A 22,986-nucleotide genomic window follows, 5' to 3' on the forward strand; every position below is an offset into this window, starting at 1 on the left:
GCCATGTTCTAAAAATAAAGGAAGAAAAATAAAGAGAAAAAAACATATTCTTCAATCTTTACTCTGAGTTTATCAATTCTCTATCTGGAGGTGGTTATCATTTTACATCATGTGTCTTTGGAGCTATGAATCATTGTACTGATTAGTTACAAAGTCTTACAACATTGATTATTGTAACACTGTTGCTGTTACTGCATGTATTGTTCTCCTGGTTCTGCTTACTTTATTTTGCAGCAGTTTATATAAGTTTTTCCTTTGTCATTTCTTATAGCACAATAGCATTCATATGCCAAAACTTATTCATTCATTTCCCAGTTGATAGATATCCCCTCAGTTTCCAATTATTTGCCACTATGAACTAGTTGCTATTAAAAAATATTTTTGTGCATGAGTCCTTTGTGCATGAGACCTAGAAGTAGTATTGTTGTGTCCAAGGGTATGTACAGTTTTATAGCCCTTTGAGTAAAGTTCAAAATTGTTCATCATAATAGTTATATCAATTCACAGTTCCATCAGCAGTGCATTAGTGTCCCTATTTTCTCATTTCTCATGCAATATTTGTCATTTTCCTTTCCTTTCACTTTAGTGAATCTGATATGCATGAACTGGTACCTCAGAGTTGTCTCTCATTATTCATATTATCAGAGCATTTTTTCATGTGGCCATTCATAGCTTTGATTTTTTCTTCTGAAAACTGCTTGTTATATCTGTGGACAATTTGTCAGTTGGGGAATGGCTCCTAATTTTCATAAATTCGCCTCAGTACTCTATATATCTGAAAAATGAGGCCTTTGTAATGAATTTATTTTTTTAACCTGTATTGTTCTTGGTTGTTACTTTTCTCTACGTGTGTGTGTGTGTGTGTGTGTGTGTGTGTGTGTGTTGTAATTGAATGAGTAGGGCTTTCCTACTTCCAAATATATCTGGCACTTGCTGTGTAAACCATGGATAAGTCACTTAAACTCTCTAAGGCTTAGTTTCTCTGACTGTATTGCTAGAAGTAGTTTCCTCATAGTTTTGTAAGGGAAACCCTTTGTAAATTTTAAAGTGTCACATAAATGTAATTATTATTATTATTTTATGCATATTATATATGCATAAGCATTTGTACTAACCCATGTCTTACAGATACAAGTGGTACAATGGATACAGCACCGAGTCTGGAAGACCTGAATTCAAATCTAGTCTCAGATACTGCTTTGTGATCCTAGACAGGTCACTTAACCCTACTTACTTCAGTTTCCTCATCTATAAAATGAACTGAAGAAGGAAATGGCAAGGTACCTCTGGTATCTTTGCAAAGAAAATCTGAAATGGGGTCATGAAGAGTCAAACATGATTGAAATTGACTGAACAACAATGACAAAAACCTGTCTTGACCTGTTAAGTTGTTTAGTCCTTAGAGGACTGATGTAAATCTTGGCTTTGGTTAGATTTTTAAAAAGTAATGGATTTGTTTATAGAATATTTTAATCCTCTTGCCTAAATTACTCACTAACTTTTAAAACATTGATCTGTCTGCCTCTATTATTCTAGGCAACTAAGTTGCTCAATGGATAGAGTACCAGGTCTGGAGCCAGGAAAAACTGGATTCAAATCCAGTCCCAACCATTTACTAGCTCTGTGACCCTGGGCAAGTCACTTAACCCTATTTGCCTGGGTTTCCTCATCTGTAAAATGAGCTGAAGAAGAATTTGACAAATCCCTCTAGTATCTTTGCCAAAAAAACCAAAGTTGGGGTGACAAGAGTCAGGCACAACTGAACAACAATATCAACAATCTATTTATACACACACACATATGTAGATGAAAAATATATGCATTTATATTTTTGTAATGACAATGTTGCTCCCTTAGAAAACATCTTGTGAGAGACTGAATAAATGATCTCTTCATAATCAAGACCATTTAATAGTTCAAAGATAAACTTTTATAAAAACTATCTATAGATGTGTACTTCCAGGAGCTTTAAGAATAGTACAGAAGAAGAGCAGATTTTTTTCTCTCTCACTATTGATGACATTCAGTTCTCAACCTTCTCACAGATCTTATACTTTGAGATGGGAAACTTCCTAAATTTCACAAATTGAGATCAGGCCCAGGGGACTATGCAGCAGTATGCAAAGTGAGAGTAAATTTTATCTTATTATCTCAAAGCAGAGGAAGTATAATGTATAAAGAGCTGTAGAGTCAGTAAGACCTGAATTCAAATCTCATTCCTACCACATAATGGCTTTGTGACCTTGGGCAAATCATGACCTCTTGGTGCTCCAAAACTCTAAGAATATAAATCTATAAATTAAACTTAAATGGTAGAGATGAAACAATGTCCTATCCTGCTGAAATCATAGAAATAGTCTAAAAGAAGAAAAAAGAACCAAGAATCCATTATGACCTAAGTTATAGAATCAGAAAGTACAACTCCAAGGAACCTTGGCACTCGGACTCTTGGGACAAAGAATATTATTAGAAGGCTCTTTCCCACTCCCACTTTATTACATAAAAGAGGTAAAGAATCTCTCTGCAAGTGTTTAATAAATGTGTGTGTTGATTGATTAACCACTAAAACCAAAAGGGTTTTTAATTTGCAACTCTCTGCATACCTTCCCCCATAATGGTTTCACACGGGAACTAACACCTTCAAAGTGGAACTAGGAAACATTATAACCAGGGTTGATACCAGGGAGTCCCTAGCATGGTGGTTAACAGATAATGGCAGGAAGAAGAGAAGCCCATCATAACTTCTCATCTAACTGAAAGGGATCTGAGGATATGACATGGTAGATTGCAGAACATAGCATGGGGGAGCTGGAAGAGATCTTCCAATGCTGCTAATGATAATAATAACAGCAGATATTTGCATAACAATTTAATTTTTAAAAAGTTTTTAAAATACATTTTCCCATTTGAGTCTCATAAAAACCCCAGATAGCAGGTATTATAGAGTTTGTGTGTGTGTGTGTGTGTGTGTGTGTGTGTGTATTCTATGTGACCTCATTTGGCAAAGATATTGAAGTGGTTTCCCATTTCTTTCTTCAACTCATTTGACAGCTGAGTAAACTGAGGCAAACTGGGTTAAGTGATTTTTCTCAGGGCCACACAGCTGGTAAGCGTCTGAGGTCAGATTTGAACTCAGGAAGATGGCTCCAGGTCCTGACTCCAGGTCCAGCACTATTTACTTGCTGCTTTCAGTATCAGAAATATTATCTGACTTTTTTTCAAATGAGGAAATTGTGGCTCAGTAACCTGTTTATGGTCACGTGCTTGATAAGAGTCTGAGGTGGCATTTCAACCCAAGTCCTTCTGATTTCAGGCTCATCACTGTCCATTGTTCCATACTTCTTCTCAATGTCTCATAATTCTTTTGACTCTACTAAGGAACAAAGGATGTTAGAACTAGAAGTCTAATATAGAATGTTAGAATCAAAGAACATTTAGGACCACTTGCTTCAAATTCCTTATTCTATATTTGAGACAACTGAGGTTCACAGAAGGTATAATTAAGTCACTTGGCTCCAGGTCATACATTTGGCTAATGATAGAGACAAGACAAGAACCCAGGTCTTCTATTGATCAGTCTAGTACTTATCCTGCTTTTCCAATGTCCAGGAGGTAATTGGGGATAGTCAGTTAGGTCTACTTTGTAATCCAGTGAGGCTTCCTTATTAGTTTCCAGAAATAAGCCAAGCAAGGAGGATTCTGCTTGGAGCAATAGAAATGGAGACAAGGTTACCCAGGCAATTGCATACCTCTGAAATAAGAAATCACCTACCAGGTAAATAACATACAAGGCAAATTGCTTATTTTTCTTCAATTCTCTTTCTTCAGGGAAAGGATAAATTGTTGTGGGGGAGGGGAAGGAATAGCTGAATTCTATCTCCAGAACTGTGGCTTGGGAAACTTTGGGATCTGGTGAGACATAGATGGCAGAAATGTTATAGCTGCAGGTGCTATCTGCTAGCTCTCATGGCACTCCTGGAAGGCTATGACTTCTTTCTAGAAATGACCAAGGAAATTCTACTAATACAGATGATAAAGAAGGAATATGTATCATTCTGTGTCATTTGTATTATTTCCTTTCCTCTTTTCTCTTCATCTGTTTCCTCACCTATAAAAGGGGATAATAATGGCACCTATGTCCCAGGATTTTTGTGAGCATCAAATGAGATAATATTAAAATATTTAGCACAGTACTTCGCAATAATAGGGGCTTAATAAATGCTTCATTCCTCCCTCCTTTACCTTTCCCCTCCCCCCTCTTTCTTCCTTCCTTTCATCATTTTCCCTCCTTCCTTCCTTTCCTCCCTCCTTTCCTTTCCCCCACTCCCTCTCTTTCCTCTTTCCTCTCACTTGTCTTTCCTTTCTTTGTTCCTTCTTCCCTTCCTCCCTTGTTTCCTCCTTCCTGCCCTCCCTCAGAAGAATTAGACAAGTTAGCTAATTCCATCAGTTTCCAAACCTTGTTGATTCTACCTTCCACAATTTTCTTTCATATCTTTCCCTTTCTCTTCACTCACAGAATCACCATATTTTAGTTCAGACTCTCATCACCACTGTCCTGGACTATTGCAAAAGCCTCCTAATTAGTTTTCCCACTTGCAGTCTCTCCCCCACTCCAATACATTCTTTATGAAAATGATATTCCTAAAACCTAGATGTGACCATGAATCTCCCTTATCCAACAAGCTCCAGGGACTCCCTATTGTCTCTAGGATCAAATACAAATATTTCTTTGTGTCAGTTAAAGCCTTTCAAAACCTGGTTCCAACCTAATTATTACTTTTTGTTCCTCTTCATGTTCTTTGTGGTCTAAACCTACTGATCTTACAGCTTCTCACACAGGAAGTTCCATCTTCCATGACTTTTCACAAACCATCTATATCCAATATACAGAATGGGCTCCTTTCTTACTCCTCTTTCTTAGAATTCCAACTAAAACACCTCCTCCTACATATATTTGCCTTTCCTAATGATCCCAGGTTCTAGACCTCCCTTCTACCAACATCCTCCCCTGCCCCTACCCAAATTACCTCATATCTACTTGGTATATATTTTGTAGTTAATGCACAATGTGTGTAGTGGGTAGAAAACTAGCTTCAGAGCTAAGAAGACCTGTGTTCAAGTTTTATCTCTGAACATATACTGCTTGTGTTATGCAAAAAAAAAAAGACATCAATAAAGCAAGTCATTTTTGGTAGTCTAGTCACTCTAAGACTCTAAGTTGCAGAGAAAGTACTGACATGCCTTGGTAGATTCCACAATAGATTCACTATACTGATGAAATCCCAGGTACAGTTTCTATCCCTATATTTTATGTATATTGTATGTGTACATAGTGTTTCCCTTGGTAGATTGGAAACTCCTCAAGGGGAGCATGGTGCCTTTATAGCTCCAGTTCCCTGCACATAGTAGATTCTTAGATTTTGGTTGTTGTTGGATTTTTTTTTTTGCAAGGCAATGGTTAAATGATTTGCCCAAGATTACACAACTGGTAAGTGTATAGTATCTAAGACTGAATTGGAACTCAGGTCCTTCGGACTCCAAGGCCAATGCTCTATTCATCAAGCCACCTAGATCAGATATTCTCAACCTGGGATATGTGAACTCAAATGGGAAAAAAAACCCTATATTTTTATTTTCGCCTAACTTCTATCTGAAACTTAGCATTTCGTTCAATTATTTTAAAACATTATCCTGAAAAGGGGTCCATAAATTTCACTAGATTGCAAAAGGGTTCATGTCACAAAAGAGGTTAAAAATCGTTCCATAAATGCTTGTTGATTGAATGAAGTCTGAAAGCAATGAAGTCTTTCATTTGCAACTCCTCAATGGTCTCACACTGGACCTAACCCCTCCAAAATTGAACTAAGAAAAATCTGAGAAGGGTTATAATCAGGGAGCCTCTAGCATGGTGGTCTTCAGGCTATGCAGAAGGAAGAAACCCATTCCATTTTAGTGAGTCTCAGGATTTGGCTCAAGACTGCACCCACAAGCTCTCTTGGGATGCTTGGGGTCCATGTTGCCAAGCAGCCCAGGATCAGAGAAGCTCTTGCTGTTTAGAGAAAGACAGGTTTTTTCCCACCCTGAGGTCACAGGCAGGCTGACACTAATCAGCAAAGAAGCTGAATGTTTCTAGTCTGAAAGCTTTTACATATAAAACAGTTCTCAGAGAAAGTTATTGGAAGCAACATAAATGTACAAAAATGTTCACAACAGCATTGTTTTATTTTTCATGCTTTATTGATGCCTTTTATTTTTGCATAATAGAAATTTCTGAACATTTCCTTATTTTCCTCACCCTTTACCTCCCCTCACTCCAACTTAGTAAAAGAAAACAGCTGCAAAATCTTTACAAAGGTGAATCTGATAATCTATGCAACATTCTGAGCCCATAGCTCCCCTCCCCTCCAAGGAAGGGAAAGATGCTTCTCTAGTGAAAAGATTGGTCACTCCAATTACATGTTTCTAAGCTTTATTAGGGCAGCTAACTAGCACAGTGGATGGAACACTGGGCTTGAAATCAGGAAAACTCATCTTCATGAATCCAAATCCAGGTTCAGACCTTTATATTCTGTGTGATCCTGGGCAAGTCACTTAGTCCTGTCTGCCTTAGTTTCTCATCTGTAAAATGAACTGGAGAAGGAAATGACAAACTGTTCCACTTTCTTAACCAAGAAAACCCCAAATGGAATCATGAAGAGTTGGACATGACTGAAATGACACAATAACAAACAACAACAGACTTGTTAATTTAGAGTTATTTATTTTGGTTATAGTGTGTATTGTTTTTGCCAGCAGCATGATTTATAACAGAAACATATATGTGTCTAATCACTGGAGAATGGCTGAATAAATTATGGTATATGAACATAATGGAATATCACTAGACCACAAAGAATGAAAACCAAAAATAATTCAGAGAAACCTGGGAATGCTTGTATGAGGTTATGCAGAGTGAAGCAAATACAACCAAGGGAATAATACACACAAGGACTACAATAGCTTAATAGCATGAACATAGAGAGGCAAAAACATAGAGAGGTGAACTTCAGTGGTTGATGGTTATTGATGTTAGAGGGCTCTTTCCTTCTTTTTTAATTAACAATCAATAAATTAAATTTCTCAGAGAAGGTATTTTGTTGAAACTTTAGATGTTTATTGGAAGGCAATTGATATGTATAAAAAATGAATATGATAAAATAAGAGAATGGTTCTAGATTCATTCTTTTGTTCCTTCCAACTCCAAATTTTGTTGTTGGATGTTTGGAAGGCTTTGCATAGTATATCTAGTTTAATGTTGCTGAGATTAGAGTCTTTTAGGTTTATTTAGTGACCATGTTTATGAAACAGATAAATGAATTGCCTCAGTTTGAGATTTTAAATATATTGAGATTTTAATCAATATATTTAAAATATCATCTTCATTTACATATATTGCCCACCCTCCTTTCCTTATGTGGAAACCTGTCTCTCTCAACAAAGAATAAAAAGGAAGAAAAAAGTTCAGTGAAATCAAACATGATACTATATCAATGATAATATGATAATATATATATATATATATATATATATATATATATATGTATATATATATATATATATATATATATATATATATATATAGCATTCCACAGCTGTAGGCCCCCCCTTCCAAAGAAAGGAAAAACCACATTTTCTACACTCATCTCCAGGGCCATCTTAGAGATGTTAATTATATCAGTGTGAGCATTTGCAACTCTTTCCAGTCATGTGCCTATTGGCAACTATTAATGATTACATATTGAAAAATAGATGGTTTAACTAAGTGAATTCAATGAAGAACTGAAATGAATATTGAATTCTTGCTACAAGTTCTTCTGTTAAACCTATAATCAGATGACAAGACAGGGATCATTAGCAGTCCTCTCCCTTTATGAGGAATAGGGTTTCAAATGATGCCTTAAAAGAATACAAAAGAAAATTTAAAATTTCCTGAATAAATACGAAAGCAGCAGGGGTCTTGAGATCCTGGATCTAGAAATAAAAAATACCTAGGAAGAGAGCCACAATTAGGGTAAACCAACTGACCAACTAAGACTTTGTTCAGGAGGGTATTCAGAAGGGGTATTGGTAACACTTGCAGTCATTCCACCTTTCTGTGGAAGCTTTTCATCTGTAAAATGAGGGGGTTAAACTTGATGGCTTCTAAAGTTTCTTCCACCCTTACATCTCTGATTCCTTAATTCTATAGTATTACATAAACACCAGAACTTACCACCTACTTGGCAGAAATAGTTAAAATAAGTTATCTTACTTCAGGGGCTGGGTAATATAATGGAGTAGAAATATAGTTGATCTCCAAGTCAGGAAGACTTGTGTTCAAATTCTATCTCTGACATGTACTAGCTTGGTGACCTTAAGCAAGTCATTTAATTTCTAAGACTGTAATTTGAAGATCTATATTGGTAGAGGGAATTTCCTTACTATAAATTCCCTATACCATTGAAATTATACTTGAAAACAAAAAAAATAAAGGAGTCCACCAGGTGGTGGATTGAAGTGAGCTCCCTGCCCTGTCCTGCCCTGATCCCCCAATTCCTTAGAATTTGTCTTGCACTGGTGTCTCTGTGCTCTCTTTCAGTTGAAGAAAAGCTCCATACCACTTGCCTGAGGTGTAAAAATTCCAAAGCTGTGGAGCAAAAGTCATCTACTCCAAAGCCTTCATTGGAATAGGTGGTACAGTGAATAGAGGGGGAACTGGAGTCAGGAAGACCTGAGATTAAATTTGAATTCACTTACTATCTGTATGACCCCAGGCAAATCATTTAACCTCTGTCTGTCTCAATTCCTTAACTCTAAAATATAGTTAATAATAGCATCTACCTCCTAGGGTTGTGAGGATCAAATGAGATGCTGATAAAGTGCTTAGCATGGTTCCTGGTACTAGTTGATACTTGGTAAATACTTCCCCCCTCTTCCTTCTTCCTTCCCTTCCTCCTTCCTTCTCTCCTTTCTTCTTCCATTCCCTCCTTCCCCCATTCCTTCCTTCTCCCCCCTTCCTTCCTTCCATCCTTCCTTTGGTCCTTTGGTTCTTTCTTTCCTCCTTCCTTCTTTCCTTCCTTTTTTACTTCTCTCTTTCCTTCTCTCTTTTCTTTCTTCCTTCCCTTCCCCCTCAAATGAGGGAACTGAGGCTAAGAGAAAAGAAGAAACTCACTGACAGGTCACAGGGGCAGAAAAGTGGCTAAAATGGGATTTAAATTAAGGTCTTGTGACTTTGAATCTTGTGAATTCTCTTTCCCTTGCAAAAGAAGCATTGCACACTTTTCTTCATTGCAAAAGTACTTTTGTTTGGATGTATAATTTAATTGGATCCTTATGAAAACCCCTTGAGGCAGGCAGGGTAAATATATATCATACCCATTTTATAATGAGGAAACTGAAGTCCTGAAAATGTAAATGATTTGTTGGTGAGTTGTAGAACCAAGTCTTTTTAGTGTTTAGAGGCAAGACAAAAGTGGAGAAGACTAATGATGGCTCAGGATGCAGAGTATGAGCATCACTGATGTCTGACAAAACCCTAAGCGCTACTGTTCATATACTCCACCATGATGACCTCTTTTAGGGTCATGCCTCTCAAAAAACAGAATTGACCCCCAAGCTCATCCCCTTTCTGCACCATTTGGCTGTTCTTCTCAGGCTTGTTCTTTCAGCTTCCTCAAGGCACAAGCATACTCTTCACTCATCACACATCTTAATTATGCCTGGGATTCTATTTTCCCAACTCCTCTGTCAGGGGAGCACCAGGGGACCCATAAAAGAACACTGTAGCTCTCATTGCTCATCTTTCCCAACTTTTTTTTTATCGCTGTCTCAGAGAACTGGTCTCCTGTGGTTATCTCTCCATCAGACACTGACATTTAACTATGAAATTAAGAGAGCAGGCAGCTTCCTTTTCTACTTTTCCTCCCCTGGTGGAGATTAAGAGGTTGTACTTGTTGATACAACTGAAACACTGTCAGCTCCCTGTGGCTCTCCTTTGTCTTTGAAAATGGCGAATTTTGTGATGTTTTGGGAAATCTTTTAGGAGTCTTGGTGACAGATCTGGGTCAGGCTTGATTCCACCAAGTGACTAAAACTAAGCAAACTCAACAGGTTTGTTCTTTCATACACTTCCATTCCAATGAACATATATGAAGCACTCAGTATATGAAAATCAAACAAAATTACTCTTTCCTCTAAAGGAGTTTATTCTTGTTTCTACTCTTGTTGGTTGTGGTGAAGATGGGAGCAAAGGGAAGGGATACAACACATAAATAGATTAACATATACATGATAAAACTTTTTACTGTTTTAAAAATAATTTTATTTTAAAAATAAATTTTTCTTGATGTCTTTTGTTCTTTACATCATTATATAGTTTTCTACGGGCTCCCCCACTTCATACTCCCAGAGAGCTATTCCATATAACAACTGATATTTTTGAAAGACAAGAAAAGAAAGAAAAAAAGAAAAAGTCAGCACAAGTGAATAATACATTGTAAAAGTCTGAAAACATTCACTGTGGACTTCCCATCTCTGTAAGGAATATCTCTCACATGTCTTCTTCAGACTCATGCTTGACATTTATAATTTTGCACTTAACTCCCCACCCCCTTGAACATGTCCATATACATAGCAGAGGAATAGCTTGGTAGTATAGTGGATAGTGCACCAACCCTGGAGACCAGAGGATCTGAGTTCAAATTCAACTTCAGACAGTTGACACTTACTAACTGGTCTGATTGCCTCACATTCAGAGACTGAACCAGTCATCTTGCTCCATATCTGGCCAACTGACCCAAATGGCACTGGAGGAGAAAGTAAGACTGATGACTTAGCACAGCACCTCTTCATTTAAGTCTATTTCACTTGGGCAGCTAGGTGGTGCAGTGGATAGAGCACCGGCCCTGGAGTCAGGAGTACCTGAGTTCAAATCCGGCCTCAGACATTTAATAATTACCTAACTGTGTGGCCTTGGGCAAGTCACTTAACCCCATTTGCCTTGTAAAAACTAAAAAAAAAAATGTAAATCTATTTCCCTTGCTTGTCATGGTATCACCTCCCTGATGTCATGATTTTCTTCAAGAACAAAGGACAAACATCATCAGTCATCATCATCATCGTCATCATCATCATCATCCAAAGCAGAACTAAAAAAAAAAAAGGATTTCAGATGAAACATCATAACTTTATTAGGTATAGCTTGCAGATATAATTCACATTTGAGAAAGAAGAGAGCACTGATGTCTAAGGATAGGAATTGCTAGAAGAGGACTCATGAACTGACCCTGAAGTAAACAAGGTTTTTCAAGTGGTGGAAGAATGTTTCAAACATGCAGAGACAGGCTGTGCCAAGTCATGAAGGTGGGAGATAAGAGTGCTGAGTTCAAGGAATGGCAAATAGACTACTTTGATCAGAATACAGAGTATATGAGCAAGAGTCAGATGTGGTAAACCTTGAAGGATGGATTGGAACCAGATTGGGAGGGGCTTTAAAAACTAAGTTGAGGTGGCTTGTATCTTATATTAGAGGCAAGGACTGAAGAAAGTTCTTGAGCAGAGAAGTACCATGGTTATGCTTTAGGAAGATTATGTTGGTAACTCTCCAGAGAAGGGATTAGAGTAGGGTAAGATTGGAAGTCAGGAGTCTGACTATTGATAGGTGACTATTCATTTTATGACCATAATATTACCAGTCAGTAATAATAGTTCATAATTCTACAAAGTTTTCTAAAGTGTTGCTTAACAACAATCCTGTGAGCTGGGTAGGTCAGCTGCCTTTCCCCCTCATTTCATAAATGAGGAAAATGAGAGTTACAAAGCTGAAGTAATTGCTAATACATCTGAGTGGGGACTTGAACCATATTTTCCATTGTATTTCACTACCTCTCTAGACAGATTTGGATATATATGGCCATTGCCTAAAGAGCCCTTGGTTCTACAGAAGAGCTACCTCCATATTTTGTAGGCTAGAGAAAAATGTTGAGTTCTAAACTCATCTGCAAGAGTTTGTTAGAGGAACATGGGACCTAGAGTAATGGGACCTTGGGGCATTTTTGAATTGCCTCCTTCCTCCTAATAACATTCCTATTAGGAGCAGTCTTTGGAAGTTTCATGATAAGCAGGATCATTAGCATTGTGTGAGAGGAAATAGAATGAAGGGAAAATCAGACCATTTTTCTTGGGATTTTTGCCCAAAGGGCAAGGAGGTCTTCTTTTGTACCTTGTACTATACTTTTTCCTGTCCTTCTTGTCTGGTTGTATGAAATATTGTGAGATGCAGGGAAGATTGTTCCCATTATTTTAGGGGAACACCAATCTCTTTTAGGTTAAATGGATGTCACATTTGGTTATTCCACAGGTCTCTGACCCCAGCCAGGCAAAGTTTATGCTGTATTATAGAACTGGACCATAAAATCCAACCCTTTCATTTTACAGATGAGGAAACTGAGACAGAGAGATTAAGTAATTTGCTTCCTGAGGCAGGATTCAATCTCAGTCATTCCTCATTCTAAATCCTGTACTCTAATCCCTAGGCCATTTTATCTCTCCTTTTTTTTTTTAGCATTTTTTGCAGGGCAATGGGATTAAGTGGCTTTCTCAAGGCCACACAGCTAGGTAATTATTAAGTGTCTGAGGCCAGATTTGAACTCAGGTACTCTTGACTCCACGGCTGGTGCTCTATCCACTGTACCACCTAGCCACCCCCTATTTCATCTCTTAAATGTATCCCCTTCTGGTTGCCACATCTGAGATTTGTGACTCTGGGATAGATCATAAGATTATAAGAGTTAGAACTGAAGGTAGCTTAGAGACCATCTAGTAAAACTATCCCTTTATTTTACAAAGGAAGAAACTAGGCCCACAGGGGAGAAGTAGATCACCTTAGGAGACCAATGATAGCAAATGATAGAACTGAGATGCAGCCAAGTGCTATCCTATCCAGAGTAACTGGAATTTTCTGTTTGTCTCTAGGCACTGAAAGGATCGAAGAAGCTAATCTTGTCTGTGCATTCTGTCGGGCGCATCCCAGGGGGCTATGTAACCAACCACATATATACCTGGGTGGATCCTCATGGCCGGAGCATTTCTCCCCCTGGGGGGCTTCCCCAGCACCAGAGCAGCTCTCTTCGAAGACAGGAAGGAGAGAGAAGGAGCATCTTGCAGTTTCTTCCAGAGGGAGATGAGAAAAAGGTAAATATTATTATCCCTTCTACATCTTGACTTTCCCTATTTTCAATATATTGCAGGTTGGTAAAAGAAATTCAATGAGAATTTGGGGCGGGGTTTACAGACGCTGCAAGTCATACATGAAAGTCAATAGACAACACAGAAAAAAAAGTTTAGAAACTCAAAATGCAAAAATCTATGTATAGTATTGTATAATATTATACCTTTTATCTTTTAATAACACAATAATTCAGGCTTCTTCTCTAGAATGAAGGGAGAGTCAAAAAATTTTACATGGATTTTCCAGATTGCCAGGATGCTGTGTCCCTAACCTACTCAATGTGGAAGGGATAACTGTAGAAGGAATCCAGGTTTCTTTTATCTTACAATAATAGTGAAGTGGTCTCCTGGTACAACATCCCTTCTCTGTTAAAGTCCTGGGCAATTAGAGTTTAAGAAGTTAAAAAAAAAAAAAGATCTAGACATAATTATTTATTCCAAGCTCTAGATATCCTGGAAGCTGAAGCAATAAGCTTGAATCTGAGTTTATTTTCAGTACCCATTTATAGCTACATCTGCCCCCTATGGCCTAGAAAAATACAAATTACCAGACTTGGAAGAGGCCTCTGAGGTCACCCAGCCCAAGCTCCCTCTACCTGAGCAGGAGATCCTTCTGTGACATCCCTGAGAAGTGACCATCCAGTGTCTATAGTGAGTCTCTGAGTGAGGGGAATCGACCATCTCCTGAGACAGCTCATCCCACTTCTTGGACATCATGGCTTAGTTGGAACTGAAATCTGTCTCTGCAACATTTCCTCTCCCTCTTTATTCTTAGCTTTTCCCTCTGGTGTCAAGCAGAAAAAAAATCTAATCCTTCTTCCTCATGGCAGCTCATTACGTACTTGACAGTCATTATACCCTCTGATTATTATAAAAGAAAGTCTTCTTTTCTCTAAGTTAAACATGTCAAATCCTTCAACCACTTGCAACATGTCTCCAGACTCCTCATTCTCCTCCTTACATTTTTCTGGACATGTCCTTCCTAAAATGTGATGCTTAGAATTGAACTCATTATTCTAGATGTTGGATTAGGACACACTAGAGTGAATAAATGACCTCCCACATTCTAGCTGAATCTAGACTTTTCTGAATACAGTCTAAGCCTACTACTCCCCAGCTCCATTTTTACTGTCCCTGCCTCACATTGTCCATGAGATAGTAATATTCTGGGAAAATCCAACAAAACTCTTGTTATTCTCCTGTTACCCTGGCTCCACTATCATCATCATCATCATCATCATCAACATCATCATCTTCTTCTTCTTCCTCTTCTTCTTCCTTTTCTCCTCCTCTTCCTCTTCCCCCTCTTCTTCCTCTTTCTTCTTCTTTTGGTTTTTGCAAGGCAGTGGGGTTAATTGACTTGACCAAATCAGATGATTTCAAAGATGAGGAAATTCCTTCTACCAGTTCAGTTGGCACTTTCCCTGAAGTTTAGATTCATTTTAGAGATTTAACTGGGCACTGCCCAGTATCAGAGGCAGAACTTTAAGACAAGTCTTCCTGAGTCTGAGGCTATGTGGTTTTCATCCATTTTTTTTTTCTTTTTTGAAAAATTTATTTATTTAAGGCAATGGAGTTAAGTGACTTGCCCAAGGTACACAGCTAGATAATTATTAAGTGGTTGAGGCTGGATTTGAACTCAGGTCCTCCTGACTCCAGGGCCATTGCTCTATCCACTGCACCCCAAGCTGTTTATCACTATTGTCTTCTTGAAACATCCCTGATTCTTACACCCAATCCCCACATAGAAAAGTCGCCAATAGCCTCATCATTCTGGTCACACTTCTTTTTCAAAAAGCTGAACATGAGACAATTTCCTCATTTGGGGTGAAGTTAAGGGGGAGGCTGCAAATATTCAAGGCAAACTTTTCCATTACTATTCTATCTAGGGCTGGTCCACTGGTTAGCATAGAAAACTTGGGTGTGACTAAAAGAGTCATTTGCTCTGATGTGATAAAACTCAAATGAGATTGCTATGAAAGTACTGATAAATGTCATTTCTCTTGCCCTAGTGAAGTTCAGAATCTTGTAGGCCTAATTAGCCATGTGCACAGTTAAGGGATGGAGAATAGGCCTATTATTTTACAGATGAGGAAATTCCTTCTACAAAAGTTCAGTTGGCACTTTCTCTGAAGTTTAGGTATCATTTTAGAGAGTTACCTGGTCACTGCCCAATAAGTATCAGAAGCAGGACTTTAAGCCAAGTCTTCCTGGATCTGAGGCTACTGTTTTCATACAATTGTTTTTCTTTTTAAAATTATTTTTATTCATTTAAGGCAATGGGGTTAAGTGATTTACTCAACTTCATACAACCAGGCAGTTATTAAGTAAGTATGTGAGGCCAGATTGAGGGTCTTCTTGACTCCAGGATCAGTGCTCTATCTACTGCGCCACCTAGTTGCCCTCTGTTTTCATACAAATTTGACCAATTAGAATATGACAAACATAAGAGTAATACAAGGTCTAGTTGATCAGATAAAGGGAGGAAATAATATCTTCTTGCTGTGTAGTGGGAATTCTGGGATTATCTTACCAAGAGGGCAGCATTTGAGCTGTTCCTCAAAAGAAATGGGAAGGATGTTGAAAATAGGAAGTGGTAGAAGGAGGAAGAAGATTCTAAGCATAGGGATCAATATGGGGAAAGGTGTGGAGGAGGGATTACCTGGACCCCAGCAGAGGTCAATCCTCTCTATCCTGAGGCTACTGGTAAAACAGTGTTTATTATGCTACAGAAGAAATGGGAGTTAAAGAAAGATGGGAGGTAGTGTGAATGGGGAGGAATGACCAAGGTGAAAATTATATATAACAACTTTTTTTTTTTTGTGGGGCAGTGAGATTAAGTGACTTGCTAAGGTCACGTTAGTATCAAGTTTCTGAGGTCATATTTGAACTCAGGTCTTCCTGACTCCAGGGCTGGTGCTCTATCCACTATGCCACCTAACTGTCCCCAAGGTGAATGTTATAGAGGATGAAAGGTCAAGCTGACTCCAGCCCTGCCTCTCTGTATCTCCCCCCCCCCCATAAAGCAATTGTGGAGGTGGCAGTGTAAACACTAAAAAATGCTTGTTTGGTGACATAGTCTTGCAAGAATATACAATACCTGTGAATATGTGATGGAAAGAGGACTTGACTCAGACCCTGGCTCAGATACTTATTAAGTTTGTCACCTGGGACAAATCCAGTTTCCTGTTTGTAAAATAAGGATCATTATAAGCATACCATCTTATTTACTTTACAATTTGTTGTGATGAAAATGTTTTGTCAACCACAAAGTGCTCTATAAATGAAAGTTATTTTTGTTGCTAACAAATGCATAAAAGAGCATATAGCATTTTGAATATATTAATTAACCTGTGACATATATGAGCTGTGTGATTGTGATCTTTCAGTGGTCTAGGCAATTCTCTGAAACTATGATTTAAAAAGACAGTGTTGACCTGCATTGGCAGAGAGACTTTCTTCTACCTTGGGAATTCCCTAACCAATGAAATCACAGGTCTAGTTCCTTCCAATTAGCCAATGGCAAGGAATGTTACTGTACATTAGGGATATAGATAGGCGTTAAATTAACTGCCTGCCTCCTAGACTCCTTCAGATCTGAATGGAGAGCAAGATGGAATCACTGAATTATTGTAGGCCCAAGAGCTAGAAACAGAACTTAGAGGAAATGTTCAAGCCCCACCCCCCATGAAGATACTAAGCCCTAAAGAGGGAAATTGACTTTCTCAGATGGTGCAGCCCTTCAGCCACAGAGGTAGCACGCAAGCTTGGCTTCTCTGATTCTAAATGGAAAGCTCCTTTGTATAGAAAGGGAAAGAGGAAAATCAATTAAGTGGTCAATCAACAAGCATTTATAAAGCTTCTGTTATATTCCAGGCACTGCAGATACAAATATTAAAAAAATAATAATCCCTCCTCTCAAGGTATTTACCTGTCTTTGTGTCTGTTTGTGTATAGACAGAGACAGAGAGAGACAGAGTTGCCTGCCACTCCCCCCATATACCTGTATATATAAACATACATATACATATATGGAATAAATATAAAATAAATGCATGAAAGTCAGGAAGGGTGGGAAGTAACATTTTAAATTAGGAAAAGTATGACTAATTGCAAAAGGTTGAGGAAGGTTGAGAATGACCAATGCAAATGCTCGAAGTAGAGAGTTGGGAGATAGATTGATCTATGCAAAGAAACAGAAAGAGACCAGTTTGGCCAGAATGTAACATAGAATGAAGTCAAACAGGGGACTAGAGGCAACAGGGAAAGGACAGCAAGGTAGGAGTTTCAGCCAGGAACAGTTTGCTTGAGAAAAGTTCAGAGTGACTTGGCTAGATTTTAATGTTGAACTCTCTGGTCAGCAGTCTCCTCCCTCCTCCTCTCTCACCAACTTCATTACATACTCATTTACTCCAAATAAATCAGGTTCACCCAAGAGGTTCTTTGGGTCACCCTGGGGAGGACTTGGAGAGTGAGTGTCACTCTTACCTGCCAGAAAGGAAATCTATTATGGAATGAAAGGCTCCATGCTTTACTGATGAAATATTCATGATGTTCATGAAAAGGGGATGTCGTCATTGTCATTTCCATTTAAAGGAAAAGAGAAGTAGCAAAAGGCTGCTTTGTATCTTAGATGCCTGTCAGTTTAATGTGGAGGAAATACCTGGACTGTAATCTGTGAGAACACCTCATATGGGAAACATTTCTCCTTGGCATTTGTCCTTTCCTTCTTCTCACCCTTCTCTGCCATTCATCCTTTGACTTTTGTATGCATCCTCAGTTTGGAAAGCATTTCTGACCTCAAGTAATGCAGTGTACTGCTAAATTATAATTATGTCATATTCAACAATTGAAAAAGTATTTCCTTTACAACTGATATGTAAAATAGGTAGGGCAAGTATTAGGAGCCCTATTTTATTTGAGGAAATTGAGACATAGAGAAGTTAAAGTGACCTAGTCTTCTGACTTTACATCCAGTGTTACGGTGCATGAACAGAGAAGATTTGGAGCCAGAAAGAAACGGAGAGATCATTTCATTCTGCAGTAGAAGAGACTGAAGCCCAGCATGGGCTGAAGTCACATAGTTTAGAAATGGCAGAGCCAGGTTTTCTGGATCCAAAGCCAAGGCTTTTTCTATAGTACCACAATGCTTCTCCACAAAGAGCATTTAGCTTATGTCTCCCAACTCAGTCTAAAGGGCAGGCATATCTTATTAGCTGAATAATGGATAATCACAAGTCAGTGGATGAAGATGCATGTTGATGGTCTCTATCCTTTAGCATAATGGACAGTTCTATCACTGATTCATGGGAAAACATAGTCAAGAGTGGGATATAGGAAGTCTGAGATTAGTATGTTTGGAGGGACCATCCAATGCAGTGGATGACTTGAATCTGAGATCCATCTAGGTCTTCAGAGTAGTCAGACCAACAATACTGCAGGCCCAACCCACTATTTATAATAGCCACTACTTATAGAGTGCTTTCAATGTTGCCAGATATTTTATTAAGCACTTTACAATTATTATTTCATTTGATTTTCATGCAGCTCTGGGAATTAGGTCCTATTATTATCCCCATTTTCCAGATGATGAAATTGAAGCAAATAGGGGTTAAGTGTCTTGCCCAGGGTCACATAACTGAAAAGGGCCTGAGGCTGGATTTGAATTCAGATCTATCCCATATTAAGGCCTAGTGTTCTGTCCACTGCACTATCTAGCTATCATGTGCCATAGATACATCACTAATCACTTTACCATGGCCCAAGTTTGTGACCTTAGACTAGAAAACTGATTTACTGTGCTTTCTCCTTAGATTTCTATATCATTCCTTGTCTGCAATTATTAGAGCTTTGTTGGAGTAGTTGTAGGGAGACCTGGGCTATAAGGCTTACTCTTTGTCCTCTATCTTTTAAAAAGGAGTTATGGGCAAACATCAACAAGAGTGGAATGTAGAAAGAATAAATGGAGGGGAGTATTCATACCAGTGAGGTCACAGAACATCATCAATGTACAAAGTAATTAAGAATTCATTCTCTTGATTTTTCTTGGATTCAGCTTTTTTAACATTCAGACTTTTTAAATGTTTTGTTTGCTTTTTCATATGTAGCACCCCCCCATGATAAGCACAGTGCCCTAAACACAGTAAGCATTTAACAAATGCTCTCTCTCACACATACACACACACACACACACACACACACACACACACACACACACACATACACACACATCTCTATCCATTTATCTATCCATCTCTCCTTTTCTCTTTATTTATTTATCCATCTATCATCTCTTTAGTGAGATAGTGGGGAATACCTATCTCATATTTTCCCAGAATGTTTAGATCATGCACTTTGTACTTATTGGGATTGTTGTTTATAAGTTTTGATCATGTTTTTATTACTGTGGACACCAGCGGTCAGTGGGTTAAAAATGGTATAATGGCACTATGGGTAATAGAAAGAACCAGTGTGGGGATCTGGAAACCTGGGTTCTAGTCCCAACTCTGTTATTCACTCTCTTCCTGTGTGACCTGAGACAGGTCACTTTTTTATTTTACATGTTTGCTTCCTCATCTATGAAATTAAAATACTAATACTTGTAACGAACAGGTCTTTTACCAGGATCAAAGGAGGTAATGGATAAAAATTACTTAGTTACCACAAAATGTTATATAAATGTAGGTTATTATTATGATTTTATTGATCGCCAGTCATCGTCTTTGCAGTTTCTCTCCCTCCCTTTCCCCCCATTGATTACATCATGACATTTTTTTTAATGCTACTTGCTTAACATTAATATGCAAGATATGCTGCATTATAGTCTTTTCTGATCAAGGCAGAAGTTAGTCCTTCAAGCTTCATTGGTATGCATGGATATGACTTGCCACTGGATGTTAAGACTGGTGCTTAGTCTAGGGGTTTTATACTCTGAGTTGAGCTTCACCTCTCTTCTGGTAAGTCAGCCATTACAAGGGAAATGGTGTTATCTTGCAATCATGAGATGAGGGAGTGAAACTAAGTGGCACAATGTTATTTTTCACAACCTTTTTGAAGCATTAAGAAAAAAATTTGAGCTTCTTCATTTATGCATGCCAGGAACCCTTGAAGTGACCTACAGTGTGCTCAGACTTATGCTTCCCTGCCTCTCAATTCCCTTTACAAGGGCAGTTTACAGACAAGTCCCTGAAGAGTGGTACACAGTGAGCAAGGAGTAGCAGGAGCCTGGCAGCCATGGCAGATCTGTGGCCAAATTGAAAATGCAAAAAATTCTTTCCATTACTGGAAAACTAGTAAGGGGGTGGGGAGGGATAAAGGAAAAGGATTAAATCAACTATTATATTGTATAGACTTTTTTTGCAAGGTATTTGAAAAGGAAATGTGCCCAGAGATCTAGGATTAACACTCCAGGTGGGAGAAGGAAATAGCTTAATATGAAGATGCAGAGCCAAATAGAAAGTTTATAAGGTGGATTCAAAATGAAATGTCAGTCGTTTGGCTAGTTTTGTTATCAAAGGGCTCATCAAGGTTAAAATCAAGGCCATGAAACAAACGTATAAAGACCAAAATGTTCTTACCTCATCTTTTTGCAAAAAATCTGTAAAAATTCTGTGAATGTTTATTTAGTGCCTGCTATGTTCAGAGTACTGTTTAAAGGTGAAGGGAACATGAAAATGAAAGACACAGTCCTTGCCCCAAGGAAGTTGCAATTTTGTAAGGGCCATATGGAAATCATAGAGATAGTGACAATCATATTATTTGGCATTTCTATAGCTCTAAGGTTTGAAAAAACCATTTACATATTCTTTCCTATATGATCCTAGAAAAATTCTGTGAGGTAGGAGTTATTATGAGCCCAATTTTACAGTTGAGGAACCATCCTAGATGTGCATTCTGTAAAAAAGGTATAGAAAACAGACATCCTCATAAAGATGATTGATACCATCTCCTTGATAGATGAGTTGTCTGGTCAGTTTGGTCAGGTTAAGCATGCTCTGCTTTTGAGAACAGCTCTCTATGGAAGATATAATCCCTTTAACCACATGTTCAGTCATGGTTATTGGAGATTTCATCCTTAGACTGACTTTGGCAAATAAAAAAATTGCAGACATCCAGTAGGATTATCAAAGAACCAGAGCTAAGCCAAGTACACTTACAGAGAGAGCTTGGTGCCCAGGGGATTCCTTAGTCCAAGAGAGGCAGCTGTAGGAATTTCTTAACCCCAGAGATGGTTGGTGTAGACAGGCTATAAAAGGGTGGCCAGTTAGTCAGTAAACATTTATCAAATGCTTACTATGTACCAGATACCATATTAATACAATTCCTAGAGCCTGGCACTAAGAATACAAAGCAAGGTAAAAGACCATCCCTGCTCCCTAGGAGCTCATGTTTAACAGGAGATGAAGTTCTTAGAGTGGGGAACCAAATGATGTTTGTCCTTTGTTCTCAAAGAAGACCATGATATCAGGGAAGTGATACCAAGACAAGCACATGAATTGGATTTGAGTGAGAGGGTGCTGTATTAAGTCACCAGTCTCACTTTCCTCCTCCATCTGAGTCGAGTGCCAGATTTGAATTGGGAATACTGGAGATGGCCTTGAATGCCAGGCAGAGTTAAGTGACTTGCCCAAGGTTACACAGCTATCAAGTGTCTGAGGCTGGATTCAAACTCTCATCCTCCTTATTCTAAGGCCAGTGCTCTATCCTCTGTGCCACTTAGCTGAAACCAAATGAACCCCAAAGAGGAGGGAATCACATGCTTCTATTTATGGTAGTGACTGGAGGCATCATTAAAGTGGTTGTCATCTCAATAAGCACTTATTAAGTGCCTACTATATGTTAGACCTAGGCTAAGTACTAGAATATAAGGAAAGGCAAAAGCAAATCACTGTTCTCAAGAAACTCATGATATAATGGGGAAACAGTAATTTAGAAATAAGATATACATAGGCTAATCTGAAAATTATCTGAAAAAGATAAGTTATGAGAAAGATAGTAATGAGCCTGGACTTGAGTGGTGAGAATTCCTGGGTAATACTGAATATCTGTTAGTGCTGGGGTACTGGAGAAACACCAAGGCACTAAACCAGAGTGTTATGGACTTTGCAATCCATTACTATAATAAATTATGAAGACGATCACCTAGGTGCTTAGGAAGCTGAAGAGATAGGGTGCTAGACTTGGAGTCAGGAAGAGCTGAGTTTGAATTTTGCCTGAGACACTTATTAGTTGTATGATCCAAAGTAAGTCACTACACTGTGAAGCTTGTGCATTCTCTTTGGTAAAATAAGGATAATAATAGTATCTCTTTCTCAAGATCAATGAGATCATATTCTACAGCAATCTTCAAAAACTAATGCACTCTATAAATGCTGGCTATAGTGAAGAGATATGAGAATCTTCCCTACCCTCCAACCTACCCCTTTGTGGAGGTTCATAAGTATTATAAAATGAACATGGTTTTGGACTTTTTCAATGTATCAATTAGCTGTGCTGACTTTTTTCTCTCTAAAAGAATTGTTGTTGTTCAGTCATGGCCAACTCTGCGTGACCCCCATGGACCCAACTGTCCATGGGATTATCATTTCCTTTTATAGTAATTTAAAGCAAACAGAGATTAAATGACTTGCCCAGGGTCACACAGTTAATATTTGAGACCAGATTTGAACTGAGGGCTTCCTGTTTCTAGATTTGGAGCTCTATCTCCTGAGCCATGTAGTTGCCCTTAAAATACATTTTGTC

At 38.3% G+C, this 22,986-nt stretch overlaps 1 protein-coding gene across 4 annotated transcripts in view; it reads left to right on the forward strand.

Moving 5' to 3' along the window:
* Positions 1 to 22,986, forward strand: part of WHRN (whirlin) — a 132,595-nt gene that overhangs the window by 21,759 nt on the left and 87,850 nt on the right. For all 4 annotated transcript variants that reach the window (XM_074211752.1, XM_074211753.1, XM_074211754.1 and 1 more), the window contains exon 2: positions 12,991 to 13,209. In XM_074211752.1, the coding sequence (XP_074067853.1) occupies positions 12,991 to 13,209 (219 nt within the window). The remainder of the gene's footprint in view (positions 1 to 12,990; positions 13,210 to 22,986) is intronic.

This window comes from Macrotis lagotis, chromosome 1, assembly GCF_037893015.1.
Source record: "Macrotis lagotis isolate mMagLag1 chromosome 1, bilby.v1.9.chrom.fasta, whole genome shotgun sequence".
NCBI lineage: Eukaryota > Metazoa > Chordata > Mammalia > Peramelemorphia > Peramelidae > Macrotis > Macrotis lagotis.